At 29.8% G+C, this 19,973-nt stretch overlaps 4 protein-coding genes across 5 annotated transcripts; 3 read left to right on the top strand and 1 right to left on the bottom strand.

The window, feature by feature from the left end:
- Window positions 1-4,041: 4,041 nt before the first annotated feature.
- Window positions 4,042-4,690, top strand: LOC105765690 (uncharacterized). 2 transcript variants are annotated; one of them, XM_012584895.2, is made up of 2 exons: window positions 4,042-4,173; window positions 4,312-4,690. In XM_012584895.2, the coding sequence occupies exon 2, from the start codon at window positions 4,314-4,316 to the stop codon at window positions 4,584-4,586; it is 273 nt and encodes a 90-aa protein (XP_012440349.1). In that variant the 5' UTR covers window positions 4,042-4,173; window positions 4,312-4,313; the 3' UTR covers window positions 4,587-4,690. The 2 variants fall into 2 exon arrangements, with proteins under 2 accessions (XP_012440349.1, XP_052481664.1); XM_052625704.1 differs by having other exon boundaries at window positions 4,069-4,178.
- Window positions 4,691-6,683: 1,993 nt separating this feature from the next.
- On the top strand, window positions 6,684-10,344 carry LOC105765678 (potassium transporter 6). Its single transcript, XM_012584881.2, has 8 exons — window positions 6,684-6,840; window positions 7,447-7,672; window positions 7,750-7,992; window positions 8,076-8,123; window positions 8,202-8,252; window positions 8,321-8,634; window positions 8,713-8,851; window positions 8,929-10,344. The coding sequence occupies exons 1-8, from the start codon at window positions 6,796-6,798 to the stop codon at window positions 10,236-10,238; spliced, it is 2,376 nt and encodes a 791-aa protein (XP_012440335.1). The 5' UTR covers window positions 6,684-6,795; the 3' UTR covers window positions 10,239-10,344.
- A 925-nt stretch (window positions 10,345-11,269) lies between these two features.
- Window positions 11,270-11,760, bottom strand: LOC128035381 (uncharacterized). The gene has a single exon (XM_052624916.1). It carries the CDS (start codon window positions 11,620-11,622, stop codon window positions 11,386-11,388), a length of 237 nt encoding a protein of 78 aa, XP_052480876.1. The 5' UTR covers window positions 11,623-11,760; the 3' UTR covers window positions 11,270-11,385.
- A 4,990-nt stretch (window positions 11,761-16,750) lies between these two features.
- Window positions 16,751-19,516, top strand: LOC105765686 (nudix hydrolase 4). The gene is made up of 4 exons (XM_012584889.2): window positions 16,751-16,957; window positions 17,838-18,030; window positions 18,457-18,585; window positions 19,225-19,516. Exons 1-4 carry the CDS (start codon window positions 16,773-16,775, stop codon window positions 19,327-19,329), a joined length of 612 nt encoding a protein of 203 aa, XP_012440343.1. The 5' UTR covers window positions 16,751-16,772; the 3' UTR covers window positions 19,330-19,516.
- Window positions 19,517-19,973: the final 457 nt, after the last annotated feature.

Raw genomic sequence — 19,973 nt, 5'->3', positions numbered from 1 at the left:
AGTGAGAGAGAGAGAGAGAGAGAAGGTCACTGTAGGTACTATCTGGTAACAAAGATAGTCCCCATTTTTGGAATGACCCATGCATGCCTATATGCTGATAATAATAATAATAATAAATCAAAGGGTGTTATCACTTATCAGTCAGATATATTTTACACAGAAACACACTCGTTGAAAAAGTAGGTTTTCACTTTCCCTTTCGCCTGCGCAAACGAAAGGAACATTTCAAAGTAGAGCTTTCTCGAGTAATGGGAAAACCTGATCGTACACTTTTTTTTTAATTGCTTAACTATTGTTTTTTTACATTTTTCAATTATAAAATAATTTTTAATTTTTTTTATCACCAACCATTCAGTAACTTACGGAAAAATTATATGTTGATAATAATAATTTTAACTTTTAAGGATAAAGTTAAAATTATTTTAGGAGAGTCGAGATTAAAGTATATATTTTTATGAGAAGTAAAATATAATTTTATTTTATTGAATCATATCTTTGTGGTTTTAAAATGAATAAATTAAAATTTTAACATTTCGGGAGTAAATTATAATTTTACTATATATGTAAAATTTTATGAATTTTGAGGGACAAAAAGCAGTAAATTTCTGGTCTTGCCAACTCCTTTTCTTTGCCTTTATTATTTAATCTTAATATTTATACATTGTGTTAATTTAATCTTGATTTAGAAAAAATTAACCTTCAACGTTTATACATGGTATAATTTGGTCCTTTTTTTCAATTTCAATTTTCTTTATGACCTTTTCAATTAAAAAGTTTTTCAAAAGAAAAATCTATAACTAAATTTCATCGAAATATATAAAAATGAAACAACCAAAAATTCAATATAATAATTTTCATCTTTTCTCGTTATTTTAAAATTAACATTCAATGTCTCAAATAAAAGTAAAATTGTACAAAAAAGAGAGACCAAATTACACAATATATAAATGTTGAGGATTTATTTTATGAAATCAAAACTAAATTGACATATTTACTTTTTTTTGTTTTCTTTTCTTTTCTTAATCCTGTAGAGCTACACTGTGTTTATTTGACATTTCCACTGCTCAATTCTTTGCCTCTTAACTTTTCGTACCGAAAAAATCCAAATTAGATTACTGTTTATTAGGGTACCCTTTCATCATCACCTCCTGGCTTGTTCCTACAAAAAAAAAACTTGTTCATTCACTATTCATTGACAATTCGATGTCTACCACTGCAATACATATATATATATTATTAAATAGAATGTTTATGATACAGACAAGTGGAGAGGACGAGTATGAGATGAGCAAAATGTACTGTTTGATGAAGGGATAGTACTTGAATGGTTTTGGCAGGTTGCATAAATGGGGTCCTGTTTAGTTCAATTGGTGTCCCATATCAGGGATACCTTTCTTTGAAAACCCTTTTCACATGTATAAGATCCACTCTTAAAATCCCCGAGAATCAAATATATTTTATAATTAATTGTTTGGTATTCGTGATAAAAAAAAATTAATTATTACTTTAATTAAAATAAAATAATTGGATTGTAATCTCTATTCATATTTTGAATGTGTGCTAACTTATTGATTCATGTAATAATATATCATCAAATTGAATCGTGCAATCAAATCTCTCGGTTGGATTGAATTAACTTGAAGATATATATTGGATATCTTAATAATAGCTTGAAGTAATATATATTGTATAGGCTTTTTTAGCTACTATTTTATCGGAGAGAGCGATTGTATTTGATTTAAGTATATTAGTAAGACAAAAAAGGTATTTATACCTAACACTTGTATAGGTTATGTATCGAGAATTTTAGCATTTGCTTGTTCATTATGACTTCTATCATTGTGAGTGCATTTTGAGTGTAAACAAAGTGTGTTGGTTTAACATCTTAGTTTTAAAGGGGAAAGTTTAAAGGAGAATGATGTAAATCTTTAGCTGCAAAAGTGATAGGTTGCTAAATCGATTTGTGTTTGTACAAGTGGATTATCTTTCTGGACAAAATCTCGCAAATGTAGAAAAACTGAAATACATAAACTTCTCTATATGTACATTTTGATCTATCATAATCCCATAAATAGGTGGAGCCTAGTAGAGGCCGAGGGGGGCCATGGCCCCCTAATATTTAAATATTTTACAATTTAGCCCTTTGTAGATATACTATGGCCCTCCCAAAAATATAAGTTGGCCCCTCCATTAATTTTATAGTATTAAAAATAATTATTCTTGATAAAAACAAAAGGGTTGTTATGCTGGATTGGTTATATGTTTAAATCGATCATTACGTAACACGTCTAATTTTAGCTTGGCCCCCAAAATTAACATCCTGGCTTCGCGTATTTCTTGGAATTATTGAAATTTCTACACAAATAAATTTTAAAATATTTTAAACTCAATTCACATTTTCTAATAGTTGTATTATTCTTAATTAAATTAATTGAATTTCTTAAAATTTTAAGCAAATCAACCAATCAAACTATAAATGCCACTAAAATAAAGTGTATATATATTATATTACATGTGATAATAGTAAGACCTACCTGTTTTGAAAAACTTATTAGTTTAAATTATGCATATTTAGAGAATTGAGGAAAAACAAATGACAGTTGTAAAGCTGTCCCAAATGTTTTCAGAAATTTTAGTTTTATTTAACATTTTTTCAATATATATCATACAAACACTGTTCTCATCCAATCCTGATGTTATTTTTTATGATAAATACTAAAATCAATAATATTTTAATTAAATATTTTTATGTATGTGGCTTTTCGTTTTTTATTAATTAATTTTGAATTTATAACGGAATAAATCTCAAAATTATACATGGACATTGATTTAATGTGTAATTGTATATATCAACTTTAATTTGGTGCGATTATACACATGAAACTCTAATTATGGTTTAAATGTATGCTTGAAATTTTAATTTTGATTTAATCATACACATTTAAATAAATAAATACATAAATTCATTTTATATTAAATAAATATATGCAATATATAAATATAAAATGATGTTATATCAATAATTGTGCGAATAATTTGCAAGAATTGGATGAAGTCAAAATTTATGTATACAATTACACATTAAACCATAGTTCATGCATAATTTTGAGAATTTTCTCTTTATAAATTAAAGAGTTAAAATCTATTGTAACCAAAATTGTTTATTGAGAAAAATACAAGCAACCCTAGGTAATATTAAATTTCGTACATCGTTATACATACTTTTGGATGATCTGTATACATAAATTTTGATTCGTGTAATTATACATACGACATTTAAATCGTGACTCATATGTATACATGAAATTTTGATTTTAATACAATTAGCACATTTAAAGAAATAAATACATACATTTATTTTCATATTGGGTTAATATAATTGTTTGTATGTACAATATATCAATGTAAAAGGATGGTAATGTGATAATATTGTTAGTGATTTGTGAAAATTTAATCAAATTTAAATTTCATGTATAAAATCACACAAAATCAAAATTTATGTCTCACATTGCATATTATATCAAAGTTCATGTATAGTTTTGATATTTATCCCTTTCAAATATAATACTGGTACAATTTTTTTGTTAATTTTTAAGGAGAAAGTGCCTATTAAGTCCCTTCATTATAGGGGCTAAATCAAATTAGTTCTTCTACTAATAAATACATCAATTTAGTTCTTTGTATTGTTAAAAAGAATCTAAGAATATCAAATTGTAACAAAGTTAATATTTATAGTTAAAACTGACATAAAAATAATTTTTTATTTGCAGTTCAACTCTAAATGAAAGACTTCATTCGCAAAATTATAAAAAAATCAAAATATTAACTTTGTTAATAGTAAATGACATTTAAAAAAATAGTAAATGTTAGCTCTATTAAAATTAAATTTATTTAGTTCTTTTAAATAGTGTAGGGGCTAAATTATAAAATTGGACCTAAATATTGTTAGCCCAAAAATTATAAAATTGGACCAACCCATTATTTGTATAAGGCCCAAAAAGTGAAATGACCCAAACGAAAAGTACAAACATAGCCTAAAAGGAATAAATAAAATAAAACAAAAAACCCAGTCCCTAAAAACTGAAATTTATCAGGCCGAAAGTCTCTCTCCTGCTACTGCCGCCTCTCGTTGCTGCCGGCTGAAGCTTCCGCCCCCCGTCGTCGAGTACTGAGGTGAGGTTGTTTGTTTTTAGCTGCTGGCTGCTGCTACATTTTTATTTTGTTAGCTTTGCTATTGCCATTTATTCACTGTCTGCACGAAAAGTGTTCGATGAAATGTCTACATGAATTTTTTTCTCCCAATTTTGTCAGAAATGACTAAGGGGTTGATATGGGCAACAGCAGAAGACTTAGCGAGAAACCGAGGAAAAGTAATTTCATTGTACCGACAAATACTTCGGAGCCTCAACTCTCCGAAACTGGAACTCAATTTAGCAGCGAGGTTGGCGAAGAAAGCAGAGGCACGCACCATTTTTATGTTGGGTTCTGAAGAGCGTTCGCTTCACAACATTGAAGACCTCATCGATGCTGCTGAATACTCTCTTTCTCTTTTGAAACAAGGCAAAATCCCCAAACATATTCAATAAATCTTCAACCATGTATTGCCACAGTTTCTTGCCTTTTCATTTTTGTATGTATATTTTGAATTTGTTTAACTTATATGGATAATAAAATGGGATTCAAATATCAACTTTGATTTTATATATGAAAGTTTGATTTGGTTCAATTTTTATAAATTACTAGCAATATTAGTGAATTAACACAATTTTATGTCGATATATTACATACGAAACAATTATATTAATCCAATATGAAAATAATTGTAGGTATTTTTCTAAAAATATGTACAATTAAATCAAAATTAAAATATTACACACGTGTGTGTACGGGGTGAAGCCAAAAATTTTTGGGGATGAGAGGTAAAATACAATTTCATCATTATATTAATATGTAATTTTGTAATTTTAAGATTAAATCGAAATTTTTATCAATTTGGGAATGATTAAAGTATAATTTTATCATTTATTCACTTAAAATTTTATAAAACTTTTAGGGGTTGAATGCATAATTTTCTATTTCAAGAGAGTCAAACCTTTTCTTGTGCCCCTCCCTTCCCCTTGTATTATACAGACTGGATGTATGAATTTGCGGACTGCGACTTCATGTTAAAGGCATAGCCTACAAAAGAAATCTGCACTACTCTTTAATATTTTCTTTGCACTCCCTTGAAATTCCTCAAGAAAACATAGTTTCATCAAACATGGAAGCTGAATACAAGACAGATTTGAGAGGAGATGATTCTAAATTCAAATACCCAATGCTAATCCAAGCTTCCATGAAATTTGTTTTAGGGGGCGCAAAATGAAATATTACCAATGCCACTGTCTTCACCATTTGGAGGTGGTATTAAATAAAATGTGGTTCTCAACCCCCATTTTAAAGTGATGGAGATCATTCCAATAGGAGGGACGAAAATGGAAACTCAAAATGGCTGCTTGTATGAAACATGAAGTTAACCCTGTCCTCTAAAAGAAAACACCCATCTTCTCCTTTTTTCATGCTTTACCAATAAAACCGAGTCGTAAAGACCAATGACCCTACCCCTCCTCCAACAACATGCACATTTCCCCCCACTCATAACCAAACCCAACCTTTCATAACCCTAAGGCCTAAACCTAACTAACATCTGGGAATTAAAGGGAAATGATGACGAGGATCATGTGATTGTCCATTGATTATCGATTTCAAAGGTAAATAAAAAAACACCACCCTTCCATGCTCATTTCTTGTTTCATTTTATGTAGGTTAATTTTGACGAGTTAAAATTTTTAAATTCGAAATAAATATTTTATTATCAATTTTACTAGGAATAAATCATAAAGGATTATGTGAATTACTAAGTAAATTAGCAGTTGCAGATCATGAATTATTTATTAATCAATTTTTTATAAACCTCTACTATCCAATATTCTAATTGATCAAGCCTTGTACCGATTATATAATATACACGTGAAGAATATCTTAGCATTTATACTTTTTCACAATTAAAATAGTTGTTGTATAACCTTTTCTATTCACATTGGCTGCACCAATCAAACATATTTAAACGTCATGAATTTATGAATCAAAATCCATACAGTTTTTTTTTCTTCAATCTCCTATATTGGTCGTCAAATCGATTTGGATTTAAGATATGTTTTTCTACTTATCGATGTATTGATCTATCGTTGAATTGTTACTTGGAACTCACTAGTCGAATTTAAAAAAAAAACGATGCAATCCTAATAACTTAAATAAATTTTTTTGAATAGTTCATTGACTTAAATGAAAACTTTCGAATAGTTTAGTAACCATGATGTAACTTTTTTAAAATTAAGCGATCAAAACGTAAACTTATTAATAATAAAGTGTCATTGGATATAGTTTACCCAAAGATTAAAGAAATGCAAAAATCATCTAATGATATAAATCATTACATTTAAAGCTGTTTTCATGGTCTGCATGTGAAAACGTGATCACTCCATTTCTTGTTGTTTGTCGTTGTTGTTGTTCTGTTCCTTTACATATATATAAATGAAATAGAATCTCAGGCGTCACTGTCAGTTCGGCATTCAAATATCCATACAAAAAACAGCAAATTGTCTTGAAAACCGCCAACCTTTCACTTTGTTTATGTCAACCAAACTACATAGACTCGACCGCTCCTTAATTCCCAATCTTGTCTTTAAGCTCCTTTTTTTTTTTTCCCAATGAAAGCTTCTAGGTTATCTGTAACTTAGCCACTGTTATCTGTTAATGGATTCTCCATTGAGACATGGAACCTACTGTTATCCCTTCAAGGTTTGTTTTTCCAAACACAGATACTTTAACCTCTTATTTCTTCTTCTTTTTTGCTTCCTGCATGTTTTGTTTCAGTTTTTGCTTTGTTTTTATCATATCCAAATGCAGTTTCTAGTGTTAATCAATAACCCATTTTAGTATTATTTTATTTGATCCCATATTTGATTCATTAGAGTGATGGGATCTTATAAAGAATCTGATATATGATATATTAGTTTCAGTTGAATCATCTGCAGTACCTTAGTAGAATAAGTGCTTGATTATCTCTTGAGGAAATTCAGTGAGTGGATCAAGTTAAAATTTTTTTAAAAATATTGGGATCTAGTTAAAAATTTCAAATTTTTTGTCAGATTGAGAAATTTTGAAATTACAAGGCAGAATGAGATTTTCCAAAAATTAGGGGGCCAAACTGGGGGGATATTCGAATTGTGTGTGAATTTGTGACGTTAAGAAGTGTCTTCGATTTTTGTTGTTGTTATTTTGTTCTTACTGAACTTGGTTGCTTTTTATGAAAAATTGTTTGGATAGTTTGTTGTCTGTCAGAGGTGCTTGTTGCAGTGTCTTTACCGATTTGATTATGTGTTTAATTCGTTTAATGATGTATAGAAGGAAACCTGGATGCATACAATCCTTCTGTCATTCCAAAGCATCGGAGTAGTTTACGGTCGATTGAGTACTGCTCCTTTATACGTCTTCGGTTCGATCCCTCAAAACGACTTCAAATCTGATGAGAGTGCGTACGAATACTTCTCGTTTATCTTCTGGACGTTAACGGTCCTATCGTTAGTGAAATATACCTTCATAGTACTCAAAGCCGACAATGACGGAGAAGGTACGTACCGATGATCTTTCGGCAACTTATAAGCCAATCACAAAACCGAATTTCACCTTCGAATGATATCTTTGCAGGTGGTACTTTTGCTTTGTACTCACTATTGTGTAAGCATGCAAAAGTCGGTCTACTCCCTAACGATAAAACTTCCGATGATGTTACAAATAACGAGACCGGAAGTCCTTCCCGCACCAAAGCCGAATCGAGAGCACGAAGGGCTATCGCAAAACATAAGAGTAGTCATTACTTGATGTTGTTCTTAGCATTGTTCGGTTCTTGCATGATAATATGTGATGCAGTCCTTACTCCGGCTATTTCGGGTTTGATCGACTCCTTTCGATGTCACATTGTAGTTTAATACCTTCTAGTGTTTATGTTTCGTTTTTTTGTTTTCTTTCGGCAGTTTTATCGGCTGCATCGGGTCTTCGACGATCGTTAACGGATATCAAATGTAAGAACTAAGTAATTGGAACATACAAGTTTATGTTTTTCAACCATTGATAATAAACTTTTTATGTTGTTTCTGCAGATTCGTCATCCCGTAAAACAGAGGATTCGGTATTGAAAGATCTAAGGAAATGTAAGTTTTTACGAAACTCGATGTTTTTGATATCAATATATCATGACTCGGCCCCTTATTTATTTCAGATGTACCTGTGCCTACTGCATGTGCCATTTTGGTTTGCCTTTTCACTCTACAACAATACGGTAGCCATAGAATCGGGTCGATCTTCGCTCCGGTAGTCATATTATGGCTTTTATTTATTACCGGAGTCGGTATATATAACATTTTTCACTACGATCCACATATCGTATTTGCAATCTCCCCGAAGTACATGTACAAGTTTTTCCAAAGTATAAGCTGGCGTAGTTGGAGATCATTGGGCAGTATTACTCTTTGTGTCGCAGGATCGGAAGCAATGTTTGCCGATATCGGTCATTTCTCGACGAAATCGATCAAGGTACTCAATCTTAGTTCACATTCTAAGCCACTTCAATAAAAATGCAAGCTTTATATTAACTTTTCTTGGTTCCTGCAGATGACGTTCGTATGCTTGATTTACCCGGTTCTTATTTTAAGTTATGCCGGTCAAGCCGCATTCATCTCCCACGCACTCTCCATAAAGGATTCATCCTTCGCTATAGAAGATTATAACCATTTTTATAGATCCGTACCCGGTAAATTCACTCATTTACTTTCTATTCTACACTTCACATTTTTATCACTAAACCGAAGATTGATTCGGCAATTTCAGATCATATTCACTATGTATTCACGATATTATCTCTACTTGCATCGGCAATCGGAAGCCAAGCAACGATAACTGCATGTTTTTCGATCGTAAACCAATGCCTAGCGCTTGGTTGCTTCCCGAGAGTAAAAGTGATTCATACATCAGATAAGATACACGGCCAGGTCTATATCCCGGATCTTAACTGGATGATAATGATTCTTAGCCTCGGTATTACAATCGGTTTCCATGATATCGTGCGAATCGGAAATGCATCAGGCATGGCTATAATCTCTGGCATGTTGGTAACAACTTGTTTAACGTCACTTGTGATTGCTCTATACTGGGAAAAGAGTCTGCTGCTGTCCGCTTGCTTTTTGGTGTTTTTTGGGTCGATTGAAGCCATTTATTTGTCATCGAACTTGTTGAATTTTCACAAAGGAGCATGGTATCTTGCTGTTCTTTTGGCACTAAGCTTGACTACCATGGTTGCATGGCATTATGGGACATTGAAGAAATATCAGTTTGATATAGAAAACAAGGTGTCTATGGAATGGCTTACGGATCCCACCTCAGGTCTGAGAGTTTCCAGGGTGCCTGGAATAGGCTTTGTTTACACCAACGTAGTAACCGGAATCCCAGCTTTCTTCTCCCATTTCATCACGAACGTACCAGCTTTTCATCAAGTGCTGATTTTTGTGTCATTCAAGTCATTGCCGAAACCTTTTGTTTCACCGACTAAGCGTTACCTTATAGGCAGAGTTGGTAATAGAGATAATAAAATTTATCGATGCATCGTACGATACGGATACCACGATCACATTAGAGACTCAGATGATTTCGAGGAACAAATCATCCGCTCGATCGGAGAGTTCATTTCCTTGGAAGAACACGACGCCGAGTCTTTGATATCAACCGAAGGAAAAATGATTATCGTAGGTAAACAACTCCCCGAAGGGGATGCTCTGATACCATTACACGATACAGGAGCCACAAGCTCGCCCCGTGCATCAACTCAAACGAACATAAACACAACCGAGGATACTAACCCGAAAATAAAGAGGAAAAAGGTACGATTCATGTTGCCGGCTAATAGCCCAAAAATGTGTCCGTCAGTGCGAGAGGAACTAAACGAACTGGTTGATGCGAGGGAAAGTGGGACAGCATATTTCTTGGGTCAATCGCATATAGCAGTACGTAACGGCTCAAACTTTATCAAGCGATTCCTCATAATGGTGTATGTTTTCTTCGATAAAAATTGCAGAGAGCCTCATGTGGCATTGAACATCCCTCATGCAGCATTGGTGGAAGTTGGTATGGTCTATACTATATAATTTGTAAAGTTATTGAGTAGAAAAATATATACAATATCGTCTCCAAAGTTTAAACCTGCGTTTTCCCATTAGAGATCAGTACAATGTGTTTTACCATTGCACCTAACCATTTGTTGGTAGCTTAGTTGTTGTTGTTTTTTGTGAATACCAAGATAAATTGTAGGTTTCAATAAATTTGGCTTAAGGGTATGCATAGTTCAATTAATCAATTTGTTATCGAAATTAATTTGATTCAAAGTTAAAGTTAAAAAAAAATCAATTATTGATCAATTCGATTGAAAAGCGTTAATTAGTCGAATTAATTGATTAATCATCATTATATATATACATACTCATTATATATTAATGGAAAGGACTCAATAACAATTAACAAAAACACTTTGAACAACATAGAGAATGTGTGTTATTATATTTTTAGTGTTTTGATTGTCATGTTGTTAATTTGTTTGAACTAAATCAACCGATTTAGCTTGATTTGTTAATTATTTTAAAAAATAAATTACAAGAAAAAGGTAAAATATTAACAATAATGTAAAATTAGCGTAATTTAAACTTAAACTACACTTAAAAACGGATAACACTTTAACTATCAAGCTAACACATTGGACTCAACTATTAAGAGTTTTAAGATTCAATTAATAGCGAAATTCGTGGATACGGGAATTGTAGCTGAATTTTTTGAAAATTGAGTCATTTTGGTTGGATGATAATACGGAACCCTTGGCCCGAAAAAGGTGAAATTATGTTTGTGTCCCTTTAAGATTTATAAAAATGGTAAATTTTCAGTTTGAGTCCCAATAAATTTAGAAACCCATTCTGTCTGCATTCTCCCTTGTCCTACTTTTACTTGAATTTTTTTGTGCCTATGAATATGATGACATCAATTATTGAGGCTTCCACAAGAAAAAACACTTGATTCATAAAAAAACGAATACGAAGATTAATTTAGATATATGCAAAGATTCAAAGTTATTTAAACTCCATTTTATATCCAGGCATATATATATATATACAAAGATACGCAAAGAAAATAAAAAATAAAAAAGAGCTATGAAAATTGTATTATGAAAGAAAAAAAAAACAGGGGATTAAGTCGTCTTCCCTATATTGTTTAAACACAGTTTTATTAGCTTTAGATCCAACAAACCTAGTGACCAACAGAGATTGTTGTGTCGCTTAACCCCAAAGGAGACCGAGAAATCTGTTGTCGGGAAATATATCTAAGAACAGGTCTCTTCATCATCTCAGGCTGTCCAGGCGACCGGTCAATGATATGCTCCGATTCTTGCTTTATTTTTCGAACTTGGCTATGAATTGGAACACTACCCATGTCTTCTTTTCCTCTGAAATTATTACTCTTGTCGTTGTTGTTGTTTAGCTCCATCTCTGTTTCTTCAAATCTCTGTCTCTGTTTCTTCAAAACTATGTCGATGGTTATAAATATATTAATTATTTATATAGAGAGAAGAAAAGGATAGGGATGGGGAGACGTAGGTGGGCAGTACAGGGAAAGATCGAAGTGGTTTGGTGGGGGAATATATATCTTCCTTTTTTTCCTGCGGATCAAATACCATTGACTATGTTGAAAAGCATTCAGAAAGAAACGTAAATGAAATATTTGTATTTGTAAATTATTGGGTTTGATTAAAAATTAAATTTGATTGGGTAATTATGGAGTTGTGTTTAACTTTGAGTAGTTTGAGGTATTGTTCGAGTTGAATTTGAGTTTAGTAACAGAGTCCATACTAAGGGGACGGAGCTTTAAAATGGAAAATCTTATTAACTTTTTAACACTTATGAAATTTTAAATTAGTACATGGTAAAAGTGCATTTAATCCTTCAAAAAAATATATAATTTAATTCTGACCCTTCATAAAAATTTCCTGACTTCGCCCATTCTTAGTAATACTTCGTTTGAATTGCTTTAGAGACTTATTGATTTTTTTAATATATATTTTAATTATTAAATTATATTGTTGCACTTAATATATATTATTGGGTTAATCTTAATTATGAAGTCGAGCTCGAGCTTGAATACAAAAATTGATAAACGAGCTTAATCAATTTCGAGTAGTTCGATTATATTTTGAGCCAAACTAGAACTTAAAAAATAGATATTTGATTGATCTTGAGCCAAGTATCGAGCTCAGCTTTTGCTCGATTACACTTATAACTAGGGTGCTGGCAGTGGCCTTGCCCCTCTAAAAATAAAAATTTCCAATTTAGTCCCTTTAGAAATAATAAAAGTACAAGTTAATTTATTGTAGATTTGTACTTTGGCCTCGAAATATTAAAAATTTATGTTTAACCCCTTCAAAAATAATGGAATTATAAATTAATACATGTCAAAATTACATTTTGATCTCTCAAAAATTTTATAATTTAGTTTCGCCCCTAAAAGAAATTGGTTTCCCCCTGATTATTAGCAGTATATCAAAGGCTTAATTCACGATTTGGCCCTTGAAGTATATCCATATTCTCATTTTGGTACCTAAACTTTTTTGTCCCAATTTGGTACCTAAAGTATCAATCACTTCCCAATTTAGTACCTAAAGTATGCTTTCGTAATATTTTTTAGTCCATTTTTTAACTGACATTAAAAATATATATATGATAGTCAATCTCAAAATGCCACGTGGAAGTTTTATGTAAAATATAAATATTTTCTTTTATTAAATGTATATACACATTAAAAATATGAAAAATAGAAATAAATATATAAAAATTCATAAATATATATAAGATCTAGAAAATATATAAATTATAAAACAAAATTTACAAGAAAATACGATAATTGAAAAGAAATTAATTGAAATTAATAATATTATTACAAAAATTGTAAAATAATGTAGAAATTATAAAAATTGTAAAGAAATATTTTTTAAAGAGTTTAAAATAATTTATTTTGTAAAATTCTAAAAGGTATTTAAATTTTAAGGTTTCTTTTGCAATTACTTGAAATCTAAATACTTTTTAAATTTTACAGCAACTTTCAATTTTATATATTATTTTGACTTTTAAATTTTATAATTTAATGAAAAACCAAACTTTATAATTTTTATATAATATATATGATTTTTTACATTTTAATCAATATAATATATATAATAATTAAAAAAGACACATGGTGTATTCTAATAGTGTCACATGGCAAGTTAATGATCGGTCAAAGTCAACAATATCATTTAGTACTATAAATTTCTATTTTTAATTTAAATTTAATATTTTTATTTTAAAAAATCTAAATACCACATAATATTTTTTCATTGGCACTTTTGATTAGCGATGGCTTAACAGAATTTTTTAATGGCTGTTATAAAATGGACCAAAAATGGAGGAAATTAAATACCAAAATAAAAAAATGAATGTATTTCAAAAGCTAAATCGAGAATTAAATCATATATCAAATAATATTTTTTTATATTGAAAGTATAATAATGTAGAATGGTTGAATTCAAATATAAAAATAAGCGGAGGAGATGTTCACCCAAAATGTGCCAAACTAAAGCATTAATTTCATTTGAGTAAATGGATAGATACTAAGGACCCATTCCCATTACCATTTTCTTACATGACGTATTTAGTCAACTTCACCATTTTTTTAAAGTGTTTACATCTATAAAATATACAACTTACATTATTAAAAATTTGACCCTAATCTTTTTGGTACAAATCCGGTCCTCTTACATCTTTTGTCAATTTGATCATTATTATTATTTAGTTAAATTTGACCTTCAACCTTTAGAATTGACAAAAAAACGTATTAACTAAACAAGATATCAATATGAGTCACTTTCTGTTTCCTGTCATTCACTTACTTGAAGTATTGCTTGGATCTTCCCTCGTTTTAACAATTGTAAAAATTACCATGGCGGCCTCTATATTAAAAGTTAAATTGTATTTTTATCCCCTTTTTCTTAAAAAATTAAGTAAATTAGTCATTATATGTTAAATCAAAAAATAAATTGATTTACTTTTTAATACAGAAATTAATTTACTTATTTCTTAAATAGGATAAACAAATCTGTCAAGTATTCTTAAATTTAAATTTAGCGACTTAATAAAATTATAATATTAATATAAGGTGTTGAATCGAATGAAATGAAACCATGTTGGATTAACAATAAATCTAAGCTAAATTTAGTTCACCGAATTTTCCAAATAATAAGTCAGATTCTGTTGAACCGAAGAAGGTTGAACGGTCAAAATTTCAAAGGGGGATGGGCTGCTCTCTAGATTGAAAATAGAAAGGCGCTTTCTATATCTGGAAATTTCAAATGCCGTTTACACGGTCGGTTTTAGGCGGTTAGACTTAAGTTGCGCCCTTTTTTTTGCCACGTGCCAAAATCCATTTTTTTATTCCTGCGCCCTTTTTAACACAGTTAGATAAATTGTACAAGGAAAAATAATAAAATAAATAATACATTAAATTAGAAAAATAACTCTCAATTTAAAGAGAATAAATGTAATTATCTAAAAAAAATATCTCAATAAATAAATATAGAAAAGATTAAATTTTTTTGAAAAAATAAGGTTGAAACCGTGAATCATTTTCTTTAAATTAAGAGTTTTTAATTTCATGTATTATTTATTTATTTTATTATTCCCACATGTAATTATTTTATTGAATTATCTAAGTAATAAATTACATTTCACTAAATATTTCGCATATGAAATTCCACATAATCCTCGTTAACCTTTTTAGCGGTGTTCTTATCAAATCATTAGAAAATATAATATGAAAAAAAACAAAAGTTGATGGCAGAGAAAACTCAAAAATATAATTAAGACTATTTTAACAAAACATGCAAACATTAATGACCAAAATTGTCATTAAACTTATAATTAATGAAATTAAGTAGCCATCATGTGTTTCCTAACGAGAATAAAATCCACAACCAACTAAGCTTATTTTGTTAGGCAATGGTAATAAATTTATTTGGTCACAGCCACCACCTCATTGTATACACATAATTCCAACTTATGAATAACTATTGCAATTTTGTTTCGTTAAACCGAATAATTAATTTAATGATAAAAGTATTACGATCGATTTTATATTAAAAGTTAAATTACATTTTACCCATTTTATTAAAAATGAGTAATGCTAACTAAACATTCTGTTAAAAGTTCTATTCATTTTTATTGTTAAAAATTAGTCTGAGTACATCAAAATGAGGTACACATGGTACACAACGTATAATTTTCTGGTTATTCTATCAGTCGCGCCATTTTTAACAGTATAAATTGATGAAATTATTAACAGAAAAGATCAATTTGATATTGGATCTAATGTATACAGACTAATTTGTCCAATTTAGAAGTAACATGGACAAAAATGCAATCTGAATCTTAATGCAATAACCTCCATGATACTTTTATTGTAACTCAACAACAACTTAACTATAATCAGAATAAATATGGAGGAAAGCCTGCCCACGCATTTATATAAGACTTAAATAGATTAAATTATGCTGTTAGTCTTTATACTTTATAAAAGTTGTGAATTTAATTCTTATATTTTAATTTGATCAATTTTAACACTTAATACTTTTTTATTTGATCAATTTTAGTCTATATACTTTTCGAATTGTAGAATTTTAGTATTGACCCAAACAGTAACAATTAAATATATTTGGTTAAATTAAATTACTTATCACGTACTATGTGTGTGATTGAATTTTTAGTTCATGTTCTCCAATGGGATCGTACTAAGTTTGTAGACCCTTTTCAAAATTTGAAATTTCAATCTTAACCCAAATGACAATCGTTAACTAGATTTTTAATAACTAATATGCGGAAACAACAAGCTGACATAACATTAGACTGCCACGTCAAATTTTGAAAATACCAAAATTTAACTTAACAAATTTAATAGTTATCATTTGATAAAGATTGAAATTTTAAATTTAAAAAGTATGTAGACTAAAAACGATCAATTTGAAGCATAGTGACTAAATCCATAATTTTCGTAAAATATAAAGATTAATAACATAATTTAATCATTAAAATATATAATCTCAAAGTTCAAATTTACCATTGAACCAAACCTCACCAATGAAACTTTTATGCAAGATTGTAACTAACATTTCAAAACATATTTATATTTTTGAACATGAAAAAACATGTTCGATGGTTTTAGGTTCAGACTCACTTCGGTAGAGTCGATTTTATGTCTGCTCGTTTATCTTTGTTAGACTTTTCTTTCTCTATTGTTTCTGTGGTGTTCTTCCCCACTGATACGGTGATGTTTTGTGTTTTTCCAATCATTCTATGAATATGTTTTGCTGGCAAAAAAGAGAGAGGTTAAATTATGTAGTTTAAATAGAAACACCAAATTTGGTCCTCATTTGTTATCCACATTTTCCCCAATAATTTGAGAATTGTTGCAAATGGTTACAAATAATTTACAAATTCAAACTCTAAATTTAGTTGAAGGGTGTGATGTATATAATCAGCACAATCCCAAAGCATTTGAAAAAAAATATTTCCCCAATTTTTTTTCAATTATTTTGTCACTAAAATTCTAACAAAATGGGGGGAATCTCTGAATTTCTCACAATTTTTTCCCCATTTACCAATCTTTTCGAATCAATCCTTGAAAAAATCCCTATCAAATTACCAATCCCTCTTGAGAAAATGGTTTCTTATGTTTCTTATCCTCGTACTGGTAGGCATTTACAACGCTATGATAACAGAGGCTTTCGTTTAGTTGTTGGGTAAAATCTTTTTTTCCCTTTTTCTTCTTTTTGTTGTTGTTGTTGTTCTTGGAATTCATGGTTGTTTGAACAATACCAAACCGGTTGGTCGGACCGATTGGATTAAGAACTGATTAAAGTATCTATTTGGAGAAAGATATTGAATCGATTGATTCAAAAACCGATAGAAACCAGTTGAACCAGGCAAAAAAAAAGGAGTTGAACTAGACTTTTAATATATATATATATATATATATTAATTTTTATGATTTTTTAATGGTTTATTCAATCGAACCGAATGAACGGGTAGGATTGAAGAATTGGAGGCCTAACCAATTCGACCATTGATCCAGTTTTGAACACCTTGAATTTAAATGGAATTTATAACTTTATAATTAGGTAGTTTTTTTTTCCTAAAATGAAATTTCTAATCATGGAGACTCTTATACCAAGAGTCGAATTGTATTTTGCCTCCACTACTAAAAAAAGGGCAAATTAATCATTGTACGTTAGATCAAAAGGTAAACTGGTCATTTCTATTAAAATTACAGAGACTAATTTGTCCTTTTTTTTAGTTGAGATAAAATGCAATTTGACTCCTAATATAAGAGCCTTAGTGGTACTTTTACTTTGTGGGGTCTAATACAAAAAGGGTTCATTGCACTAGAGTCCTCAAACTATTATTCATAATTTAAATCGATCCCACACACTTCAAAATGTTTTAATCGAGATCCTTAAAGTAATCAACATTAATCTAACCAAGTTTTTCCATCAACATAGCGTTAAATATGTTAATTCAAATCTAACCTGATATATGTTTTTAAAGGCATAAATCAAATTACAAAGACTTAAATTTTGATTAAAAAAAAATTGTAACTTGATATTATAATCGTTGGATCAGGTGTATACCATACAGATACAAGAAACTTGAAGAGGCAAGTTCAAATGAAGAAGAGATTGAAGTGCTTGTGATCAGTGCACAAAATGGTAAAGGCATGTTGTTCCCCAAAGGTGGATGGGAAAATGACGAATCCATGGAAGATGCTGCCATTCGTGAGACACTAGAAGAAGCTGGTGTCCTTGGCATTATTGAAGTTAGTATTTCATACCAAACCAAGCCCTTTTTTTTATATACGGATAAAGGTAAGGGTGAAATTAGAAATTTAAGGAATTGAAATAAAATAATAAAATTTTGAGGGATTAAATTTAAAAAAAATGTTTTAAAAGAACTTCATTTGTCTTAAGAGGGACCAAATCATTATTATTTCAATTAATTAATGGGACAATGACTTTACCTTGCCCTTTACCTATGCCCCTAGTAAAAAGTAAAGGTTGTCAAGCAGTCAAATTTTAGGCGGATGTTAATTGAAGACTTAAATATAAGTCTTTACCTTTTGACAGGTGATTAGAAGTGTTCATTGGTTGGGCTAAATCTATGAATATCTCTACTTCTAATTCATCGATTACTTTTTACCATTTCTTGATTTTAACCTTACCATTTCAATGCATGTATATTATAGTGCAAATTAGGGAAATGGTCATACAAAAGCAAGAGGCAAAGTATCTTCCATGAAGGCCATATGTTTCCTTTGCTTGTGAAGAAAGAATTAGATCTATGGCCTGAGAAAAACATCCGAGAAAGGAAATGGGTAAGTAAGAAACCATCAAATATATATGCATGTATATATATATATATATATATATATATATATAAATATCATATAAATCAAGTCAATTCTCTTAAAATAATTGTTAATTTGGACATTAAATACTAAATCGAGTTTGACGTGGATCAATTTTAAAATACTTGATCAAATTTTAAATATGATTGTCTTGATTTCATGAATAACTTGAATTTGACGTGTTAAGAAAGCAACGTTCTTCTTGAATTTTAATGAATTATTTGTTTTTAACACATCAAATCTAAACTATTCATATAATAAATACTTTTGTAAGCTCAAAGGTGATGTCATAAATTTTATATTAGGGGCCAAAAGACAAAATTTACGTTTATTTGGGGGTTGCCCCCTTTGGTAAAATTGCTTTTATGTTCTGTTGAAAATCATGGAAATATAAATTAGTATGATGGTAAAAAAAATAGTCCTTTAAAACTTATAAATCTATTTAGGCCCCTAAAACCTTTTCTTTTTTTGCCCTCTCCCCTATTGCCACTCATGTATTTAACACACAATTTGACGATTAGGTTAACAAAATAACCTAATTAATACAATACTGATACTTTAAGATAGGATTTGGAATTTGGGACTAATGTTATTTTGTTTTTGTAGGTAACCATCTCCAAAGCTAGAGAAGAATGCCCACATTTGTGGATGAAAGAAGCTTTAGAAGAGTTAGTCCGCCGCCATGTGCAGCCGGCAACGGATGAGAAATAAATTGAAACAACTTGCAAAGTGAAGGGGAAAAAAACAATTTATAGCAATCATGGGATTCGTTTAGTGTAAATTCTAAGTACTTGGTCCACCATTTTTTGGGTTCTTTCTATTGGTGGCACAAGTAAGAAGAAAAATAAAGTTGAAGAAAGATGCATAAATGCATTTGAAGATTGTAGGCAAAAGAATCTCGTATGTACAAATATCTTTTGATTTTTCAAAATATTCTTTTGTGTATGTAAAAATATATATTCATTCTTTGTACAAAATTAATCCCAATAATGATTTTTCATTTATTTATTGTATAATTATAAAATTATTGGACTAAATCCTTGTACGATTGATTTTATTGTAATTTAAAGGATATCAATTTAAACATCTTGAAACGTATGATATCATTTATTTTTAATATTGTATAAAAAAAATGAAATAAAACAATATTTAGTCTCTGAACTTAACAACTTTTACTTACTTGGACAACGGATATTTTTTTGGTCCATGTGAATCTCAAAACTTGGCACAATCTCAAAATACTACATCATCATACGTTAGTAAAATCAAAGTTTAAGGATGAATTTAATTAAAATTTATTAAATTTTGAGATTAATATAAACAAAAAAAATAGTAACCAATTTAAAAAATACTAA

Source organism: Gossypium raimondii, chromosome 12, assembly GCF_025698545.1.
Source record: "Gossypium raimondii isolate GPD5lz chromosome 12, ASM2569854v1, whole genome shotgun sequence".
NCBI lineage: Eukaryota > Viridiplantae > Streptophyta > Magnoliopsida > Malvales > Malvaceae > Gossypium > Gossypium raimondii.
The sequence above is the reverse complement of the archived record's forward strand: the minus strand, read 5'-3'. Positions and strand labels throughout refer to the sequence as shown.